The sequence below is a fragment of the Procambarus clarkii genome, chromosome 5 (genome assembly GCF_040958095.1).
Source record: "Procambarus clarkii isolate CNS0578487 chromosome 5, FALCON_Pclarkii_2.0, whole genome shotgun sequence".
Classification (NCBI taxonomy): Eukaryota; Metazoa; Arthropoda; class Malacostraca; order Decapoda; family Cambaridae; genus Procambarus; species Procambarus clarkii.
In genome coordinates this window covers 36,182,100-36,204,126 of record NC_091154.1, presented here as the reverse complement: position 1 = coordinate 36,204,126, position 22,027 = coordinate 36,182,100, and the positions used below count along the sequence as shown (strand labels likewise).

General features: G+C 44.1%; 1 protein-coding gene across 2 annotated transcripts in view; it reads right to left on the bottom strand.

Moving 5' to 3' along the window:
* The window catches only part of LOC123766047 (uncharacterized), a 293,391-nt gene that overhangs the window by 115,030 nt on the left and 156,334 nt on the right, over positions 1-22,027 (bottom strand). For both annotated transcript variants that reach the window (XM_069304949.1, XM_069304953.1), the window contains one exon: positions 982-1,020. In XM_069304949.1, coding sequence (XP_069161050.1) covers positions 982-1,020 — 39 coding nt within the window. The remainder of the gene's footprint in view (positions 1-981; positions 1,021-22,027) is intronic.

Sequence of the window (22,027 nt, the reverse complement as noted above, 5' to 3'; positions counted from 1 at the left end):
GAGGTCAATTTTTTTTTATTGGAGTTAGAATTAACGTAGATATATGACCGAACCTAACCAACCCTACCTAACCTAACCTATCTTTATACGTTAGGTTAGGTTATGTAGCCGAAAAGGTTAGGTTAGGTTAGGTTAGGTAGGTTAGGTAGTCGAAAAACAATTAATTCATGAAAACTTGGTTTATTAGGCAAATCGGGCCTTGCATAGTAGGCTGAGAAGTGAGTTCTGGCTACTAGGTACGACATATATATATATATATATATATATATATATATATATATATATATATATATATATATATATATATATATATATATATATATATATATTGATTCATGTATATTAAACATGAGTTTTTAAAATTAGCATCATCTCCAGGATGGGTGTGATTGACAGGCGGCCTCGGATCTAATGGAGGCGACTCGTGAAGTCCCTCCCTCCCTTACCCTTTACCCACCAGACTCCCCCTCCCTTACCCCCAAGACCCCTCGCCATTTACGTCCCCACCTCCTCCTCCTGCATCTCCCATGTTCTGATTATATGAGGGTGCGTGTGAGACAACCTAATAGCACTGACAAAGTATCATCTGGCTCTCAACGTTTCGGTCCGTCCTGGACCATTCGACTTGAGAATGGTCCAGGACGGACCGAAACGTCGTCGTCCCTTCACCTTCTAGTGTGTGGTCTGGTCAACAAACTTCACCCTTGTTATTGTGACTCATCGCCTGCATCTGGCTCTCAACTCCAAACTCTCATTATTTACCTTAAACCTCCTCAATCCTTAAATTAAACCCCTCAATACTTAAACCCCCCTATTACTTACCTTAAACCACTCAGTGCTTACCTAAAACCATTCATCCTCCAAGTTACACCTCTATCACTTACCTTCAACCTTCCCCATCACCCACGATCTTCCCTCAACTTACACTCAGATCGTTTCACCCCCCCCCCACCCTTACCCCAAGCACAAATTTCCCCTTACCTTAACTCGTGTAGGAGTCTCCAAGAGGCGTTGACTATCCTGTTAAAAAAGAGATTTAGTTATAGTAATTATAAACAAAAAGAAGCACACATTCACAGTGTTTATTGTTTTAATAAGTTCTCGTTAATCATTAAGGAAGGTGGCGTGTTTAGTGCCTTACAAAACATGTCATGGTCAGTGTTACACCTGTATTTTGAATGAATTAATTTCACACTTCGTTTAACGCGTTTAACGAGTCATCGCGTATAACTCTTTTTCTATCTTTATAATTTTCTAGATAATTTTGTCCTAATAGTCTGCTAAATTTCTAGACTATGTTCTAGATATATTGTTTAGAATGATTAGTGAGCCCGTCTAAATTGATAAAAAGCGGAATGGGGCAGAAAATAATTTAGGACACAGAAACGACCACTAAAAATGTATAAATAAAAATAGTGTATTGTGAAGACTAATAATAAACAGCAGATCCCCTATGACTCTGTAATATTTTCACTGATCAAACAATTGAGTATTAGCGATAAGACCTACCATGTATGTATAATGACTTACTCTAAAATATATAGTTCTTGAAATAGAACATTCTCAGTAACTAGCTGACATTGTAGTTATAAGGTGTGAAGGATAGATGAAATTGTTTATGTAATAAACCTAAGTTGAGGCCTGATAAAAGACCTTTTGTGCCCTCTGTAATGCTTTTTGCGCTACCGCTCACAGGATGGGTATGGGGTGTACAATAAACTAGCCGCCTCCGGTGGCAACAATAAAAAAAAATAAATCCTACACATATACTATAGAAAATTCTGTATATATATATATATATATATATATGTGTGTGTGCGTATATATGCTTGTGTATACTCATAAAACTAAAAAGAACAAAATAATGAACGAACATAAATAAGAGAAGTAAACACACATATAACAATATATAATAATATAACCCCCCCCCCCGGGCCGTCACAGAAAACGGAGTGCGCGCCAGTGTTGACACAGGAGACACCTCCCCAAAAATACGACTCTCATCTGTTTGTTTTACTTGTGTTATAAATTTTTCCCTTTAGCCTCCGGGTAATATGAAGCTCTTCATTTACCGTAAATATGTTTTGTCCCTTTTTATTCTGGCGTTCTCTCTCTCTCTCTCTCTCTGTGAAGCCTCTCATTCTTTATTCTCTCACTTCCAGCGCCCTCTCTCTCTCTCTCTCTCTCTCTCTCTCTCTCTCTCTCTCTCTCTCTCTCTCTCTCTCTCTCTCTCTCTCTCTCTCTCTCTCTCTCTCTTTCTCTCTCTCTCTCTCTCTCTCTCTCTCTCTCTCTCTCTCTCTCTCTCTCTCTCTCTCTCGCTCCTTTCTCTCTCTCTCTCGCTCCTTTCTCTCCCTCTCTTTCCCCGGCATAGTCTTATACCCCCTTCAGCTTTCATCTAGACGACACTAACCCTTTCAATTCCTCCATCACAAGTGTTCTTCTCTCCAAGTTTCTCCCTCTTTGTTATCCCGTTGTTTACGTCCTTAGTAATTTCTCTTTCATTCCACTTTTTTGTTGATGTTCTCTCTCTCTCTCTCTCTCTCTCTCTCTCTCTCTCTCTCTCTCTCTCTCTCTCTCTCTCTCTCTCTCTCTCTCTCTCTCTCTCTTTCCCTAATCAGGATAAATATAGCTCATTCTTATGTGTTTATACTTGGATAAATATAAATATAATAACGATAACAAAAGAGTAATAATAATAATGCTAAAAATAACTATAGACAATCTCTTGCATGGGATGAAAAAATGTTTTACCTTACAAAATCTTGCTAAATTAAACTCTTAAGAAACTATTACAACACCAATTATTAAGCACTAGAAATATTAAGAATGCCACGCATCAAAAGGGTTATATACACAGAGATGTATACTCCCCATTTCTAGGTGTGTATATACACAGGAGAGTTTATTTATTCCTGGACCCTGTTGAGGACTAAAGTGTACATGTTGGGTCAGTCAGTGAGGTCTTGTGGTGGCCTTAATAACCTTCTCCCAGAGGTTGAAGGTCGTTGTGTCCAACACTAAATCAAATTACATCATTTTTCCCGTGGAAGATAACCTCTTCGCAGCCAGGTGTGTGTAGCTGTATCATGAGCAGCCAGGTGTGTGTAGTTGTATCATGAGCAGCCAGGTGTGTGTAGCTGTATCATGAGCAGCCAGGTGTGTGTGTAGCTGCATCATGAGCAGCCAGGTGTGTGTGTAGCTGCATCATGAGCAGCCAGGTGTGTGTGTAGCTGCATCATGAGCAGCCAGGTGTGTGTGTAGCTGCATTATGAGCAGCCAGGTGTGTGTAGCTGCACCATGAGCAGCCAGGTGTGTGCAGCTGCACAATGAGCAGCCAGGTGTGTGTAGCTGCACCATGAGCAGCCAGGTGTGTGCAGCTGCACAATGAGCAGCCAGGTGTGTGCAGCTGCACCATGAACAGCCAGGTGTGTGTAGCTACATCATGAGCAGCCAGGTGTGTGTGTAGCTGCATTATGAGCAGCCAGGTGTGTGCAGCTGCACCATGAGCAGCCAGGTGTGTGTAGCTACATCATGAGCAGCCAGGTGTGTGTGTAGCTGCATTATGAGCAGCCAGGTGTGTGCAGCTGCACAATGAGCAGCCAGGTGTGTGCAGCTGCACCATGAGCAGCCAGGTGTGTGTAGCTACATCATGAGCAGCCAGGTGTGTGTGTAGCTGCATTATGAGCAGCCAGGTGTGTGCAGCTGCACCATGAGCAGCCAGGTGTGTGTAGCTGCACCATGAGCAGCCAGGTGTGTGTGTAGCTGCATTATGAGCAGCCAGGTGTGTGCAGCTGCACAATGAGCAGCCAGGTGTGTGTGTAGCTGCATTATGAGCAGCCAGGAGTGTACAGCTGCACAATGAGCAGCCAGGTGTGTGTGTAGCTGCATTATGAGCAGCCAGGAGTGTACAGCTGCACAATGAGCAGCCAGGTGTGTGTAGCTGCACCATGAGCAGCCAGGTGTGTGCAACTCCACTATGACTCGTGTGTGTCAACAAGCAGAACGTAACGGAAGCACTAATAATGTTTTTTTATTATTAATACTTATTCGAATTAAAAAAATATATACTTTGCATTTTTTTAAATCAAGATATGTGATTAAAATTTTTCTGGGAAATAAAAACGGAATATTTTTCATCCAGCAACACTTTCCCCGGAAACTCACTCAGGAATTAAATTACTGTACTTCTTTCATCGCAATTAAATATTTTAAAGATTATATTAAATATTAGATTTTTATGTAAAAGCTCAAATGCAACCCACAACAGTTGCCTAACTCCCGGGTACCTATTTACTACTAGGTGAACAGAGAAACCCCGGGGACGGAATCTAGGTTCCTCAGTTGCGAGCCGAGGACGTAGACCACTGCGCTACACGAAGTGAGATCGCTGAAATCACATCGTTCTCACGACCAAACAGGCGCCAAATATGGAGTAGTTTACCCTAACCAGAAGCATGAGCCCCGCGGCTACCCAACCCGTCAAGAGGCTGAATTTTCACTAAAGCACCGGAATTTTTACGATGTGGTCAGAGCGTTAGAACTGCGGCTCATTTGAGTCATTATATAGTTGTAAATTCATCTGCCAAAATAGGAACAGTGTTAAATGTTTTCGGGCTGTGTAGTAGAGTGTAGTCCAGCCTTCTTCCTCCTGCGTAGAACTCTTATCAAAACAGCCAGGCGTAACCTGCCTCTCCTTGTCTAAGGACATGTTCCACAAATACAAGTTTGTTCTCTCCAGATACTCAAACATTATCTTCAAGAAACCTTAAATGGAATGCAAGCTATGATACAGTGTGTAATTTGGGGGGATCCTCTATGTCCCCTTTGTACAATCTCTAGCATTTTGGTGGAAATTCTAGAGAGGAGCCCCACAGGTTCTTCTAGTAGTCGTGGTGATACCTAGGCTGGTCTTACTGCCTTTATTGCGTCTTGTTCTTCGATAAACATGTACACTTGGTCTTCAGTGAGTGCTATACTGTCCCAAGTTGCTCCTAGCCAGCACCCAAGTTGTTTGCTGGGAGCACTAACTACTCACTGGTATTGCTGTGTACTCTCTAGACAAATGTGGTCAGGACTGAGGCACAAAGTTCTCTCCCTTATGTTGAAATTCCTTTGGCTCACAATACCGGCTGCAATAAAATATGAAAATTCCTTGTCGCACTTACAAAACGTTTTTAATTACTATTACTATTACTGCTACAATTACAACTACTAATACTATTACTACTTTAGTAATGGTAATGTCTTCACACAGATATAATAACATAGGATAAAAACCCACAATTGTGTATTTGTGAAATTTATGCAAGGAATTTACACTAAGGCTTTCGTACTCTCCTGGGTATTTGGTCAAGATCTGAGTGGGTGATCAGAATGAGACTTGCATCTCAACGTCTGATCACCTATCTGATTAGACGTTGAGATTAAGTCTCGTCGTAATCACACACTCAGATCTTGTAAAACCACTCAGGAGAGTGCAAAAGACTCGGTGTAAATTCCTTACATAAATTTTACAAATATACAACTGTGGATTTTTATACTACTACTACTACTTTTGTTAGTACTATTACTACTACTACTACTACTACTACTACAACTATTACTACTAATACTAGTGATTAGAACATAAGAACATAAGAACAAAGGCAACTGCAGAAGCCCTATTGGCCCATACGAGGCAGCTCCTATCTATAACCACCCAATCCCACTCATATACATGTCCAACCCGCGCTTGAAACAATCGAGGGACCCCACCTCCACCACGTTACGCGGTAATTGGTTCCACAAATCAACAACCCTGTTACCGAACCAGTATTTACCCAAGTCTTTCCTAAATCTAATACTACTACTAGTACTTCTCTTTCTACTACTGCTACTATTACTAATTCCACTATTCGTGCCTCTGACAGATCAGCTGCCAGGTAAAATCCCAGAGTCCATGTATAGTATTAATTTAGAGAACATGAAAGACCAATCAGACCGCAGTCCACCGCAGCTGCGTCTGTACAGGAAGGTGCCATATATATATATATATATATATATATATATATATATATATATATATATATATATATATATATATATATATATAAATATATATATATATATATATATATATATATATATATATATATATATATATATTTATATATATATATATATATATATATATATATATATATATATATATATATATATATATATATATATATATATATCGACCCGTCTAACGACTCCTATAACCTTTGTTTTTGCTTGGGTGTATAAAATGTAATTTATAATTTATTGATCGTACTTGCGTTAGATAAATGAATTTATTTCCTTGTGGCTTTCTTCGGGGGCATTATTACTTCTTTACAAGTGCATTAAGTCTAGTCGCATTACCCTGTTGTATTCCTGCGTCCGTAAATACAATATTGTATTGTCTGGTTACGTAACAGAGAACAAGGACAATACAACATATCCAAGGTGGGTTGGGTCATAACGCGTTCTGGCGAGTTATAGTGATTCTGGTTTATATCTGAGATAGGATTCCTAGCACTGACACCTAGCATTCTTAGCTATGACACCCAGCATTCTTAGCTATGACACCCAGCATTCCTAGCAATGACAACTATAATTTAAAGTTACGTTACCAAATGTTCTTAGCTATGTCACCAAGGATACCTAGCCATGATTGCAAGCATTCCTAGCCATGACAACAGACACACACCTACCTATAACACTCAGCGTTGCTAGCTAGGGCAACCATCATTTAGAGCAATGACACGAAACACTTACAGCTCCAACACCTTGCTTTCTTTGGGGCACTTCGCTTTCCTAGGAATGACACCTATCCTGACTAACCTTTGACGCCTATAGCGCTCCTAGCTGCGATATACCTTTCCAAGTTCACTACGGGCTCACCATAGGCCGTGCTACTTAAAACTTTCGTTCCGAGTAGCCGAGTCTAAAAAAACAATATCTATCTATCCTAAATATTACACCAGCAGCCTAACAAGCTATGACAACTTTTCTGGATAGCTATGGCAGTTAATATTGCATGTAATAACACGTATTGAATGATACCTATAACCTCCCCCCCCCCGTAGCTATAAGACCTATAGTTATGACACCTAGTGTTCCTTGCAGGAACTCCTGGGCTAGGCAGGAACAAGGCGCTTCAGTGAAACAATCGTTCATAATTTGGATGTATTTGATGAGATGGGAATCCAATACAATTTTATACGTAAATATACAACGAAAACTGAAAAAAGTCACTGGCCGCCGCTGCAAGCGCGTCTCAGTATACATACACAAACTTAACACCATATGATCTTTGCGGCTATATTCATTTCCAGTATTCAGAAATCATCTATACAAAATAAATGTAATAATATCAATAGCCTGACAGTGATAATTTGAATCTTGCATAATTATATAGCCAAGAGGAAGGCCTCTTTTTCACATAATGCTAAGTGAAATAAATTGAAAAAAAATGCTTTAATGTTATTTGGAGTGATCTCCCCGTCCTTAACAAGAAGGGCTGTTTGCCTCAAACTCGCAGGTAGGTGGAGACACCCCCGTGTTAGGCAGCAGGAACCTCACCTGCATCACCCTGGCTGGGAAAATTATTGGTGTCACCTTCGACGCAGTGACCATTCACGAGAGAAGAGAGACGGGTACAAGAAGCTTCCGACGGGGGCTGGTGGGAAGGTAGATTGGGAGCCGATGGGATGGGGGGTGTTAGCAGTGGGTGGAGGATGGCACCCCCTGTACCCTGGCGTCACCCCTGTACTACGGCGCCACCCCTGTATCCCGGCGCCACCCCTGTACCCCGGCGCCACCCCTGTACCCCGGCGCAAACCCTGTACCCCGGCGCCACCCCTGTACCCCGGCGCCACCGCTGTACCCCGGCGCCACCCCTGTACCCCGGCGCCACCGCTGTACCCCGGCGCCACCCCTGTACCCCAGCGCCACCCCTGTACCCTGGCGCCACCCCAGTACCCCGACGCCACCGCTGTACCCCGGCGCCTGGGGCTTCAGAAAATCATCAGTCAAACACGGTGGCTTGCCATCTGCGGGCGAAGCGTCGGGTCTGGCGGGTCTCTTGATGAGACACACTGACACAATGTGTCTCAGCACGTCACTCTAAATTGTACCCCGCCAGAGGAAGGTTCTCATATATATAAATATACGTATATATATATCCAGGCTGGAATAGGAGCCGACACGCTCCCCAGGGCCTGACACCTTGCAACGCTCGGTAACATACACCACCTCCACCTCACGCTCCTTAACAAAGAGCCCGAATCAACAACAGCAATTACAGCATGAATATTAAAACCGGAGCCCCTATAAACTTCTGGTCTTTAAGTTTACTGGAATATAAATTTCTACACTTCTAATGGTCAACAACCCTTTTGAAAATTCTATTGCTGAGCGTGAAGACCGCAATGCAAATTTAGGATATTACAGCTCTGTGGGGTCGTAACACTGAATAAAATATTTATATTGTCGGTGGTTGCACAAGCCTCTTTTAGCCCGCCTCAACCACCCCACACACACACACACACACACACACACACACACACACACACACACACATCAGCGGCATATGCCAGGCTGGCCAACATACGAATGGCATTCAGAAACTTGTGAAAAGAATCATTCAGAACTTTGTATACCACATATGTCAGGCCAATCCTGTAGTATGCAGCCCGAGCATGGAGTCCATATCTAGTCAAGGATAAGACTAAACTGGAAAAGGTTCAAAGGTTTGCCACCAGACTAGTACCCGAGCTGAGAGGTATGAGCTACGAGGAGAGACTACGGGAATTAAACCTCACTTCGCTGGAAGACAGAAGAGTTCGGGGGGACATGATCACCACATTCAAGATTCTGAAGGGAATTGATAGGGTAGATAAAGACAGTCTATTTAACACAAGGGGAACACGCACAAGGGGACACAGGTGGAAACTGAGTGCCCAAATGAGCCACAGAGATATTAGAAAGAACTTTTTTAGTGTCAGAGTGGTTGACAAATGGAATGCATTAGGAAGTGATGTTGTGGAGGCTGACTCCATACACAGTTTCAAGTGTAGATATGATAGAGCCCAGTAGGCTTAGAAATCTGTACACCTGTTGATTGACGGTTGAGAGGCGGGACCAAAGAGCCAGAGCTCAACCCCCGCAAGCACAACTAGGTGAGTACAACTAGGTGAGTACACACACACACACACACACAGCGAGTCACTGTGTGGGGTGAGGTCTCACATTGGCGAGACGTCACGTCCCGCAGGGTTCAGTCCTTGGACCCATATTGTTTCATATATATGTAAATGATTTTCCAAGTGGTATAGAATCATTCCTCTCATTGTTTGCTAATGATGCAAAAATTATGAGGAGGATTAGGACGGAGGAAGACAGTATGAGACTACATGATGACCTAGACAGACTGCATGAAAGAAGGGTTGCAAGATTCAAATTGCTAAAAGTAGCGAGCTGACGGTCTAAAAGTAGCGAGTTTGTAATAAGAGTAGCCCAATTTTTTGTTTAGTGACTGATACGGGTTTCAAAGTAATCTATTATGATATATAGAGTACATTAAACGATTTTAATTATTTTATTAACATTATCTCTGCATATATATATATATATTTAACCAATATGATAATAGGATAACATACCAATATTTACTGTTTGAAGCTTAATGGGTCACGTGGAGTCCTTCCACGTCTTTACAGTTGAAGATTACCAAGATCTTGATCTGCATCCACAACCTCGTTCTTGTATATTGCAGACTCATATTTAAGCATTGACATGAGTAGTTCAAATGACGAGCAACAAGTTATATTTTCTTCAAGATATGTTTTGATTCTCAAGACTGATGTCAAAAGCTCAAGTCCCATTCCCATTCAAGATTTCTCAGTTTAGTTTTCACAGACGTTACTCTGGAAAATATCCGTTCAACCAGGGCATTACTGATTGGCAAGCTGTATATTTTCAACACAAACTCAGCGAGGTCAATCAGTATGGGATCGCCAGCAGTGTTCATGACAGTTATAGTCTTGGTCTAAAATGACGATTCAGATGTCTGAATTTGTCCCTTACAAAGGTTGGACTAGTCAATGGTTAACAGTAAGCGCCACTGACTTTCAGTTTCACTAAGCTTAGATTGGTCAGCTAATATTAACGGAAGTTCCGAAAATGGTGGCCATGTAAGCTAAGGCATATGATAGGTAACAGATTTTTCACCTTTTTTTATAGTTTCAACATTACTTAGAATACGAGAAAGAAGCTATTTGCAAGCTTTCATTAAAAAATTATCGCATCTTTCTTGAACATTTTGAAACTTTTCCTGGGTTGTAAAATTGTTTTGTCTGTTAGTGGCCAGAAGTGTTGAAAATTCGTAACCAAAGTCAACTTTCTCCAGGGGCAGATACATAGAAATGTAGTCCAAATTAACATGAAGCTTTGCATGATGAGGACGAAAGATTCTTCTGAGTATTCCAAGAGTGAAGTTTTCTAAGACAGTGTGAAGGCTATTCTGATCTGCTTCATCTTTTGATAAAGTAAATTCATCCTTTCAAAATCATTTAGGATTGGTTTGAGACATGAGAAATATAGCTTATTGGAGGGATCAGCGTACATTGAAAATAGTTGCCTTGCAACATATTTATCACAAGAGAAAAAAGCTATTTGGTAATGAGTTGTTAGAGAACCCCACTGATCAAACGGCCGCTTTACACTACCGCTCCTTGCCAACCATCGTCTTCCTGACGAAGGTATTAACTGTAAGGGATCTTTCCCATCATTTATCAATCTGTAAATGTCTAGAAAACTTTCTCCCCTTAATGAAGATCTGTGGAACCAGGTGTAGCTTTTGGGATGAAGTATTATTAACAATTAAGGTTGGGAAATCTGTTGCCCCTGGGGAGGATTACCTTGCCTTGCGGTTACTTTTTCTTTCAAAGGTTCCTTGGATCAACGTCCCCAGGGGCCGGTCTCTGACCAGGGCTCTCCTGCGGTAAGTGGTCTAGTCAATCAGGCTGTTGGACTCGGCTGTGATTTGTACAGATTATATTATTAAAGCATAAATAATCATCATTGAGTTTCTTAATATTTTTACAGCCCAAAGTAGCCCAACTTGCGTTTAAACTAGCCCAAAAAGTCGCAAGTACGAAATTAAATTTTGGGAGCGTGGGGCTCTCAAAAGTAGCTCAATTCGCTACTTGTAGCCCAATCTGGCAACCCTGTTCTGACTCTCTGCACCTATTTTCATTTTCAAATTGCGATTTTTTACACCGAAAATAGGCCAATTACGGAAAACGGCGATGGGTCATATTTTGCCCAAACCCCCCTGCGGTTTTCAAAATATCTGAAATGTCCGAAATTTTACTCCTGAGCGTGATTTTTGAGCCGAATTCTGACTCTCTGCACTTATTTTCACTTTCAAATTACTACTTTTTACACCGAAAATATGCCAATTACTGAAAACGGCGATGGGTCATATTTTGCCCAAACCCCCCTGCGGTTTTCAAAATATCTGAAATGTCCAAAATTTTACTCCTGAGCGTGATTTTTGAGCCGAACTCTGACTCTCTGCACCTATTTTCATTTTTAAATTACTACTTTTTACAACGAAAATATGCCAATTACTGAAAACGGCGTTGGGTCATATTTTGCCCAAACCCCCCTGCGGTTTTCAAAATATCTGAAATGTCCGAAATTTGACTCCTAAGTGTAGTTTTTGAGCCGAATTCTGACTCTCTGTACCTATTTTCATTTTCAAATTACGACTTTTTATACCGAAAATATGCCAATTACTGAAAACAACGAGGGGTCATATTTTGCCCAAACCCCCCTGCAGTTTTCAAAATATCTGAAATGTCCGAAATTTGACTCCTGAACGTGATTTTTGAGCCGAATTCCGACTCTCTGCACCTATTTTCATTTTCAAATTACAACTTTTTATACCCAAAATATGCCAATTACTGAAAACAACGAGGGGTCATATTTTGCCCAAACCCCCCTGCAGTTTTCAAAATATCTGAAATGTCCGAAATTTGACTCCTGAGCGTGATTTTTGAGCCAAATTCTGACTCTCTGCACCTATTTTCATTTTCAAATTACGACTTTTTATACCGAAAATATGAAAATTACTGAAACCGGCGATGGGTCATATTTTGCCCAAACCCCCCTGCAGTTTTCAAAATATCTGAAATGTCCGAAATTTGACTCCTGAGCGTGATTTTTTAACCGAATTCTGACTCTCTGCACCTATTTTCATTTTTAAATTACGACTATATATATATAAATATATATATATATATATATATATATATATATATATATATATATATATATATATATATATATATATATATATATATATATATATATATGTGTGTATATCACGAAAATAAACACGTGATTAAGAATGTGACAATGTCAGACCACGGAGGAAAAATGAAACAGGAAATTTCCTTAAGTACTTTCGTATATTAAATACATCTTCAGAAGGTCATTTTACAGATCGAGTGATGGGTATAAATAGGCAGGAAGGAGTGACGAAGTAAGGTGAGGTACAATACTTGGACAACGCAGAAGGCCCATTGGCCCATCAGATGCACCCAATTGGCACATCCGATGTAGCACAATGGCCCATCTGATACAGCAGACATACAAGCATAATATATAGGTAATTATAACATAAAGAAGTAAATATATACAATAAATTAGTGAGACAAATGTACCTTCCACTCCTTCCTGCCTATTTATACCCATCACTCGATCTGTAAAATGACCTTCTGAAGATGTATTTAATATACGAAAGTACTTAAGGAAATTTCCTGTTTCATTTTTCCTCCGTGGTCTGACATTGTCATATATATATATATATATACCCCACAACAAAACATTTCCAAATGTGTGGGGAAGGAAGGTGGGGGGGGGGTGTTAACGGAGGAACCACGCTGGATTGAGACAGTATTCTCCTTTTTGCGCCGGCAAAAATATACGAGAGAATTTTTCGTCTTATTGCTGCACTTTCCATTCTTCCCTCCCTCCCATCCATCCCTTCCTCCCATCCCATCCTCCCCTCCCATCCCTTCCTCCCATCCCTCCCATCCCTTCCTCCCATCCCATCCTCCCCTCCCTCTCCCCACGGCAGAGCGAGAACTTTGTGAGCGAAACCGTAATTACCTTCTTACTCCAAGAATGCAAGAATAGCTAGCCCTTCCCCTTCACTACTCTCTCTTATGCTACCCTCCCACGTTACTCTCCTACGGTACTGCTCCCACGCTACTCTACGTCCCTCAAGCCCTCCCTACCATCCTCTCCCTAACCTTTAAAATATTTACATTTTGGCCAGAAGTTCAGCGTTCAGCGCCACTCATCCTGTGAGCGATCATCCCGCCATGAACACCCCCTGTTCACAGGCTGTTCATCCTATCACTTATGAACAAGACGCAACTGGGACTAAATTGTCTCAATTAAACAGGTTGTTCAACAAGGAGCTTAACATATCCCAACCCTCATTGTTACTCTTGTCTTGAGGGCACAAAGTGAGGGGAATTTCTTAAAAATAATATTCTTAAGAGAATAATGTTTCTTAAGCATAATATTTAGAGAATACTTAAGAATACTTAATACTTAAGAATTCTTACTTAAGAATTGTACTTAATATATTTCTAATGTCTTTAATGTGTAACCGTGCTGCCTCCTTGCTGTTATCCTCTCAAGCCTCATCATGCTCATCATATCTACATCATCCTCACCATCGTCACCTTCACCATCCTCATCATCACCATCCTTCGTCTTCAGCAAATATATTTTAGTCATTTTATTCAGGAGGGTTCACTACATTAACAACACAACAACAGGTGTTCTCCACACCAACAGCAACACAATAACAGGTGTTCTCACAACACAAATTTATAGAATATATTTAGTTAAGCCCTTTAACGAGAGTGAAGAACCTATTCAGATTGAGAGAACCCATTTTAAATGTCGTAAATGTTACCTTGCCAGCATTTATATGGCCAATTTAGATATCTTTAGGTAAAGTTTCTATGTTCCTTCGATAACGAACGCTATAGCAGCTTTACAACGTTCGTGACTGGTTATCCCAGCGGTAGTTATCTCAGCTTCGAGTAAATTTACAGTGCAGTCAGGTTTTGGTTGTGGTGTAAAATTAGCTCGTAGGACGAACGAGACCTTGTAAGGTGAGCGAGATATATTGACGTCGTAGAGTGAACGAGACGTGACTATGTTAGCGAGACGAGACATGACTATGTTAGCGAGACATGACTCTACCGAAGATCGACGCAGACATTGAGGTGCCGTAAGGTGAACGAAACGTCATTGTATCACAGGTTATTTAAACCACACACACACACACACACACACACACACACACACACACACACACACACACACACACACACACACACACACACACACACACACACACACACACACACGCACGCACATACACACGTTCTCGCATCTCCAGCTAAGTAGAAAATTTCATAGAATTCATCCAGATAATATTTTTTTGTATTTGTTCTGTGTAAACAGCAATGTGGAACCGCCGGCTGACTCACACACACATATTGACACACTGGCACGCTCTAATCACTCACACTCACACTCACACACACACACACACACACACACACACACACACACACACACACACACACACACACACACACACAACCTGCATGTCCCCTATAATCATATTGGCACACTATTAAAACAGCTGAATACCATATAATTCAACTGACAAATGATATATTCCAATAACTCACTCCGTTGGTTCATTTTCAGTCGACTGTCAGAGTACAGCAACGATACATTAATTTCATTTCATTATAAACCGGGGACGATTTTGGCTGGACACCACTGTAACTTTGACGTCATTAACGAGAGGACCAATCAGCGACGAGTGTCGTCCTGTGATGTAATAGACAGCATAGCCTCATCGCCAGTTTTGCCCGGAATTATGATGATTTGTGGAGACTGCTGGTGGGGATGTTGTGGGAAGGGAAGGGAAGGCAAGGGAAGGGAAGGGAAGGCAAGGGAAGGGAAGGGAAGGGAAGGGAAGGGAAGGGAATCGAAGGAAAAGAGAGAGTGAGGGAGGGAGGCACGAAGGGAGGCAGCGGACAGTGCCAAAAAATCGTCGTGGGGGTCAAAATGTGACCCCTGGCACGCTGTTCCCTCTTGAATTCTAGCGATCACGACCAGTCTATGTCCGTCCCGTACCCCAGACCATTCCAAATGCAAATTTGGGTAACGCTAGCTCCAACCGTCTGGGCTTAAACTTGGGACAAACAGACGTTCTCTCTTTTAAGTATTTATGTATGTACATGTATGTATGTACATGTAGGTATGTATGTACTTGGATTAAACATAGTGTATATGTACTCACATTTATATATATATATATATATATATATATATATATATATATATATATATATATATATATATATATATATATATATATGTATATATATACACACACACACACATTAACAGAGGAGACCAGTAGCGTGAAAGTTTGGGCCAGCGTGCTCCACTAGACATGGACCCAACATCCTCCTTACCTTGCAGGTGGGCGGGAGAAGGCAGGCAGGAGGGGCCGAGGCGCGGGGGCCAAGCAAACCTACACTATAGCGTCTCATTAACGGTAGAATTGTCAGGTGAGCGGCGTGTCCCGGGGGAGGCCTCCTACACCTGTCTCATACACCTGTCTCCTTCACCTGCCGGACACCACACTCACACACACCTGATTATTCCGTCTCATCTGCCCTGCTTGACAGGTGGATTCTATCTGTCTGCAACAGGCGATCAGGCTGCATCTGCAGCCGGCAACCAGGAGGCCTGGTCGACGACCGGGCCGCGGGGACGCTAAGCCCCGGAAGCACCTCAAGGTAACCTCAAGGCATCAGGGCCCAAATTGTCGTCAAGGTGGATGGTTTCGAGCGACGCTCTACCCCGATCTTGTAGATCCCAGCCCTACGGACTTACAGTTGTATAGTACTTTCTTGACTAACTCCTCGTAAATGCTATAACCGCTGTCGATGCCATCTGAAGACCTTCAATCACCCCCGCCCCCCCCCCCCGGCATCTCCTCCCGTATACCCTTCCCTGATCCCGAACAAGACTGTACCTAATGGGTCGTTACCCCCCCCCCCCCCACCCCCCCGGGCTGACTCATAAGTGCCGACATGATCCAGATTGCTTTGTCGACCACTGCTCCTTCATCCACTCAACAAGCTGATGTTTTGCCTAAAGACACAGATGAATGGGAAGGCATAGAAGACGTGGAAGAAGAAGAAGAGAAGGAAGGAACGAAGATGATGATATACAAGAGAATAAAGCTGAATAAACCGAATAAGGAGAGGTGAAAATGGATGAAATATAAAGCCACAATGAAAGCAAGACAATACATAGAAGACATGGACATATTTGTTAAAAAAAAATAGTATTTATTAAAAAAATAGTAAAAAATAGTATTTTGCGACCTCACCTTTCCCAGACACGCGAATTGATTACTGCCTTACGTAAGTCAAATTCGACAAATAAAATAAATGTTTATTTAATCCGTAAAACGTTCACAATTTGGAAAAATTCATGAAAATTTGCAAAAAGTTACGCCAAGAGAGGAAAATAAAGCAGAGCCAAGACATGTGCATTGTGCGAGACGTGGGGGGGGGGGGGGGAGGGAGAGGGACGAGATGGTGACAGTGTTGAAAGACATTTATTAGGTATGATAATTTACATAGGAAAACAAAGAAATTGCACTATTAAACAGATACGCAAGAGACACCAACAAATTTTGCAAGAGAGAGAGAGAGAGAGAGAGAGAGAGAGAGAGAGAGAGAGAGAGAGAGAGAGAGAGAGAGAGAGAGAGAGAGAGAGAGAGAGAGAGAGAGAAGAGGGAGAGAGAAATTGAGAGAAAAAATCACTCGGCAGAAAGCCGGCCGCTCTCCAATTCCGAATCCCCCATCACTATCGATTTAGCAATTAGAGCAGCATCCATAACCTGGACGTCCAGCATGTGGGTCTGCCACGGGCTGTGGGAGTGCTGTGGGCGTCTTGTGGGCGTGGGAAGAGACAGATGGGCACACACTAGGTGTGGGCGCTCAACTAATGCGTGTGTGCTCCGGTCGATGTTTCGGACACTGATTAACTAGGCAATAATGGAAGTGACAAGTGATATTTGTATGCGGGAGACTAGTAGGATGCCTGGGAGACAGTTTTGGGTGGGGGGATGAATGTTGGTGATTGTGTGGGTGGGTGGGTGGGTGGGTTGGTGGGTGGGTGGGGGATGTGTTTGGGTGGGTGGGGGGAATGTTTGGGGAGTGGTGCGGTGCGTGATATGTCCACGCGGGGGAGTTTGAATGGATGAGTGGTGTGGTTACCTATCTATACCTGCGAGAAGTAAGGGTCATTCATACTCTCGTTCCTCCCTCACTCACATCAGCCTCACTTGGTAATCGTCTATGTAGTCTTCTGATGATCTATCATCTTAGGTGATGAGTTTAGCATCCTTGAACTTCACGAGGTGTTGGTGTTCCAGGTGCCTGTGAGAGACACAGCTACACCACAGCAAAATGTTATGTTCGTAAATTCTTGCATCTAATCTTTGGGGTTACTGTGTGGTGGTGATAGCGGAGATGGTGAGGTCCTTGGTAGTGGTGGTGTGGGGGAGGGGTTGTGATGTGGGGAAGGTGGCATAGTGATGTTGTAGGGAGTAGTGCTATGTCTGTGTTTTATGTAGACCTGTGTACATGTGGGTTAGTTTCTGTGTACACAGTTTACCTTCCGTATCAACGCCCAATGTCAAAGGGGTCAATTAGTGGCGAGATCCGCTAATATGAGAGCATTAGTATGTCTTTAATTCCATCAAATGAATTCGACAAAATGACTTTTCATCAGCGGTATGACGCGCATGGCTGCATGATTTAAATGAATAGTGATTTAAATTCCACTGAAACATATTTGTCAGGTTGAATCATGTGCTGTCTACAGCTTGGTATAGTTAAATGGCTGCAGCCACACCCTATGTGTCAATGTTGCCGCCCACTCCCCTGACACTGCCGCCCACTCTCTTGACACTGCCGCCCACTCCCTTGACACTGCCGCCCACTCCCTTGACACTGCCGCCCACTCCCTTGACACTGCCGCCCACTCCCCTGACACTGCCGCCCACTCTCCTGACACTGCCGCCCACTCTCTTGACACTGCCGCCCACTCTCTTGACACTGCCGCCCACTCTCTTGACACTGCCGCCCACTCTCTTGACACTGCCGCCCACTCTCTTGACACTGCCGCCCACTCCCTTGACACTGCCGCCCACTCCCTTGACACTGCCGCCCACTCCCTTGACACTGCCGCCCACTCCCTTGACACTGCCGCCCACTCCCTTGACTTGGCCGTCCTCTTCTCTACCACTGTGAGGAAAATCTCCTCATCTTCCCTTGGGGGAATTTCAGAAGTCATGCCTTGAATGTGACCAGTGTGACCGTTGCGTGACACCAGCTCTCCTTAGCCTGCTAGTGGCTGGGAACACGGTCACCACGTTATCATCATAACCACCTTGAGTTTACCTTGAGGTGCTTCCGGGGCTTAGCGTCCCCGCGGCCCGGTCGTCGACCAGGCCTCCTGGTTGCCCCACCACCATAATAACCAGGGCAATAACCACCAAAACGACCTCTACCACACAATAACCACGCTCACCATAATCACCACCGCCTTGTGGCTACCTGCCACTTGAAAATGTTATTTGTGTCATATATTATTATGAATAAATGAGACTTTCATTTATGGGTGAATTGAAACACACTCATAATCAGGTGAGGTCCCATGAATATCACGGAGCCTACTAAGACACAGACACCCAGGACCACACATGGTACAGTATTATATACTTCAAGTCAAGACTTCCTCCGCGATAAGGCCGAGGACAGCACTAGGGGGGAGGGCGGAGGGGGCGGGTTCCTTAAGCTGAAAGCTGCTCTTGGGAAGTGAATTTCCTTTGGAATTATATCTGATTTCTGGATGCTAATGACATCCTATCTATGATAGTTCTTGTGTGCCGAATCACTCATTTGTATGATAATTACTGGGTGCTAACTGTTTTCTAGCTACGATGGTTCCTAGATGCTGTTTCCTACCTATGGTGGTGCCTGCGAGCGGACTTCCTCCGACCTACGGTGGTTCCTGGAAGCTGACAGCGTGGGTGCTGATACAACAGCTTCCTCACCCGCACCAACGCCTATGATGCCGTCTGTGACCTACCCCCACGCCATCCTCCTGGACCGCCTTCGACAGGAGAAAGCCAGCGATGATCTACTTCCTCATGAGTAAGGGCGCCGCCCAAGGTCGAGACCCAGGGCGAGAGGGACCGCGCTGGGCACCGTCGCACACTCCTCAACGATGCACTTAAATCTCGAGGGTATTGATTACTTGTTGAGATACAATCCAAGTCCGAGTTCTTACCGGGATTTACTCATCAGTTACCTTGCATTTTAGTGGTATTAACGTTGTTTATTGACACGAGACACGACACCGGGAACTGGTTCCTGACGCCCCGCGCTGGTCGCCACCATGTACGTGGCAGGGTTGAGGGGAGGAAGATATGTAGCAGCGAGGCACACATACATGCATACATATAGAGAACCATATACAACATACCCGAAAGCTGTGTATACCAGTGGGAGAAACAGTGAACATCTGAACAACTGAGCATATTAAGTAGTGTGTATGCAGGTTTGTGAAGCACGTGCTCCCAGACTCTCCCCAACACACACCTGCAACTGTGCTCTGACCAACATGCTGATAGTTGTACAGACATACTCGTAACGCATCACTACACCACCACCACCAGCATCACTACACCACCACCACCATCATCACTACACCACCACCACCATCACAACACCACCACCATCACAACACCACCACCACCATCACAACACCACCACCATCAGCATCACTACACCACTACCACCATCACAACACCACCACCACCATCACTACACCACCACCACCATCACTACACCACCACCACCATCACAACACCATCACCATCACAACACCACCACCACCATCACAACACCACCACCATCAGCATCACTACACCACTACCACCATCACAACACCACCACCACCATCACTACACCACCACCACCATCACAACACCACCAACAGCATCACTACACCACCACCACCATCACAACACCACCAACAGCATCACTACACCACCACCACCATCACAACACCACAACCATCAGCATCACTACACAACTACCACCATCACAACACCACCACCACCATCACTACACCACCACCACCATCACTACACCACCACCACCATCACAACACCACCACCATCACAACACCACCACCACCATCACAACACCACCACCATCAGCATCACTACACCACTACCACCAACACAACACCACCACCACCATCACTACACCACCACCACCATCACAACACCACCAACAGCATCACTACACCACCACCACCATCACAACACCACCAACAGCATCACTACACCACCACCACCATCACAACACCACCACCATCAGCATCACTACACAACTACCACCATCACAACACCACCACCACCATCACTACACCACCACCACCATCACTATACCACCACCACCATCACAACACCACCAACAGCATCACTACACCACCACCACCATCACAACACCACCAACAGCATCACTACACCACCACCACCATCACAACACCACCACCATCAGCATCACTACACAACTACCACCATCACAACACCACCACCACCATCACTACACCACCACCACCATCACTACACCACCACCACCATCACAACACCACCAACAGCATCACTACACCACCACCACCATCACAACACCACCAACAGCATCACTACACCACCACCACCATCACAACACCACCACCATCAGCATCACTACACAACTACCACCATCACAACACCACCACCACCATCACTACACCACCACCACCATCACTACACCACCACCACCATCACAACACCACCACCACCATCACAACACCACCACCACCATCACTACACCACCACCACCATCACAACACCACCAACAGCATCACAACATCACCAACAGCATCACCACATCACCACCACCATCACAACATCACCACCACCATCACAACATCACCAACAGCATCACCACATCACCACCAGCATCACCACATCACCACCACCATCACAACATCACCACCACCATCACAACATCACCAACAGCATCACCACATCACCACCAGCATCACCACATCACCACCAGCATCACCACCACCATCACAACATCACCACCACCATCACAACATCACCACCACCATCATAACATCACCAACAGCATCACCACATCACCACCAGCATCACAACATCACCACCACCATCACAACATCACCACCACCATCACAACATCACCACCACCATCACAACATCACCACCACCATCACAACATCACCACCAGCATCACAACACCACCACCACCATCACCACACCACCACCAGCATCACAACACCACCACCATCACAACACCACCACCACCATCACTACACCACCACCACCACCATCACTACACCACCACCACCACCACCACCATCACTACACCACCACCACCACCATCACTACACCACCCCCACCATTAATACACCACCACCACCACCATTACTACACCACCACCACCACCACCACCATTACTACACCACCACCACCATCACTACACCACCACCACCACCACCATCACTACACCACCACCACCACCATTACTACACCACCACCACCATCACTACACCACCACCACCACCATCACTACGCCACCACCACCACCATCACTACACCAGTACCACCACCACCATCACTACACCAGCACCACCACCACCACCACCATCACTACACCACCATCACTACACCACCACCACTATCACTACACCACCACCACCATCACAACACCACCACCAGTACCACAACACCACCACCAGTACCACT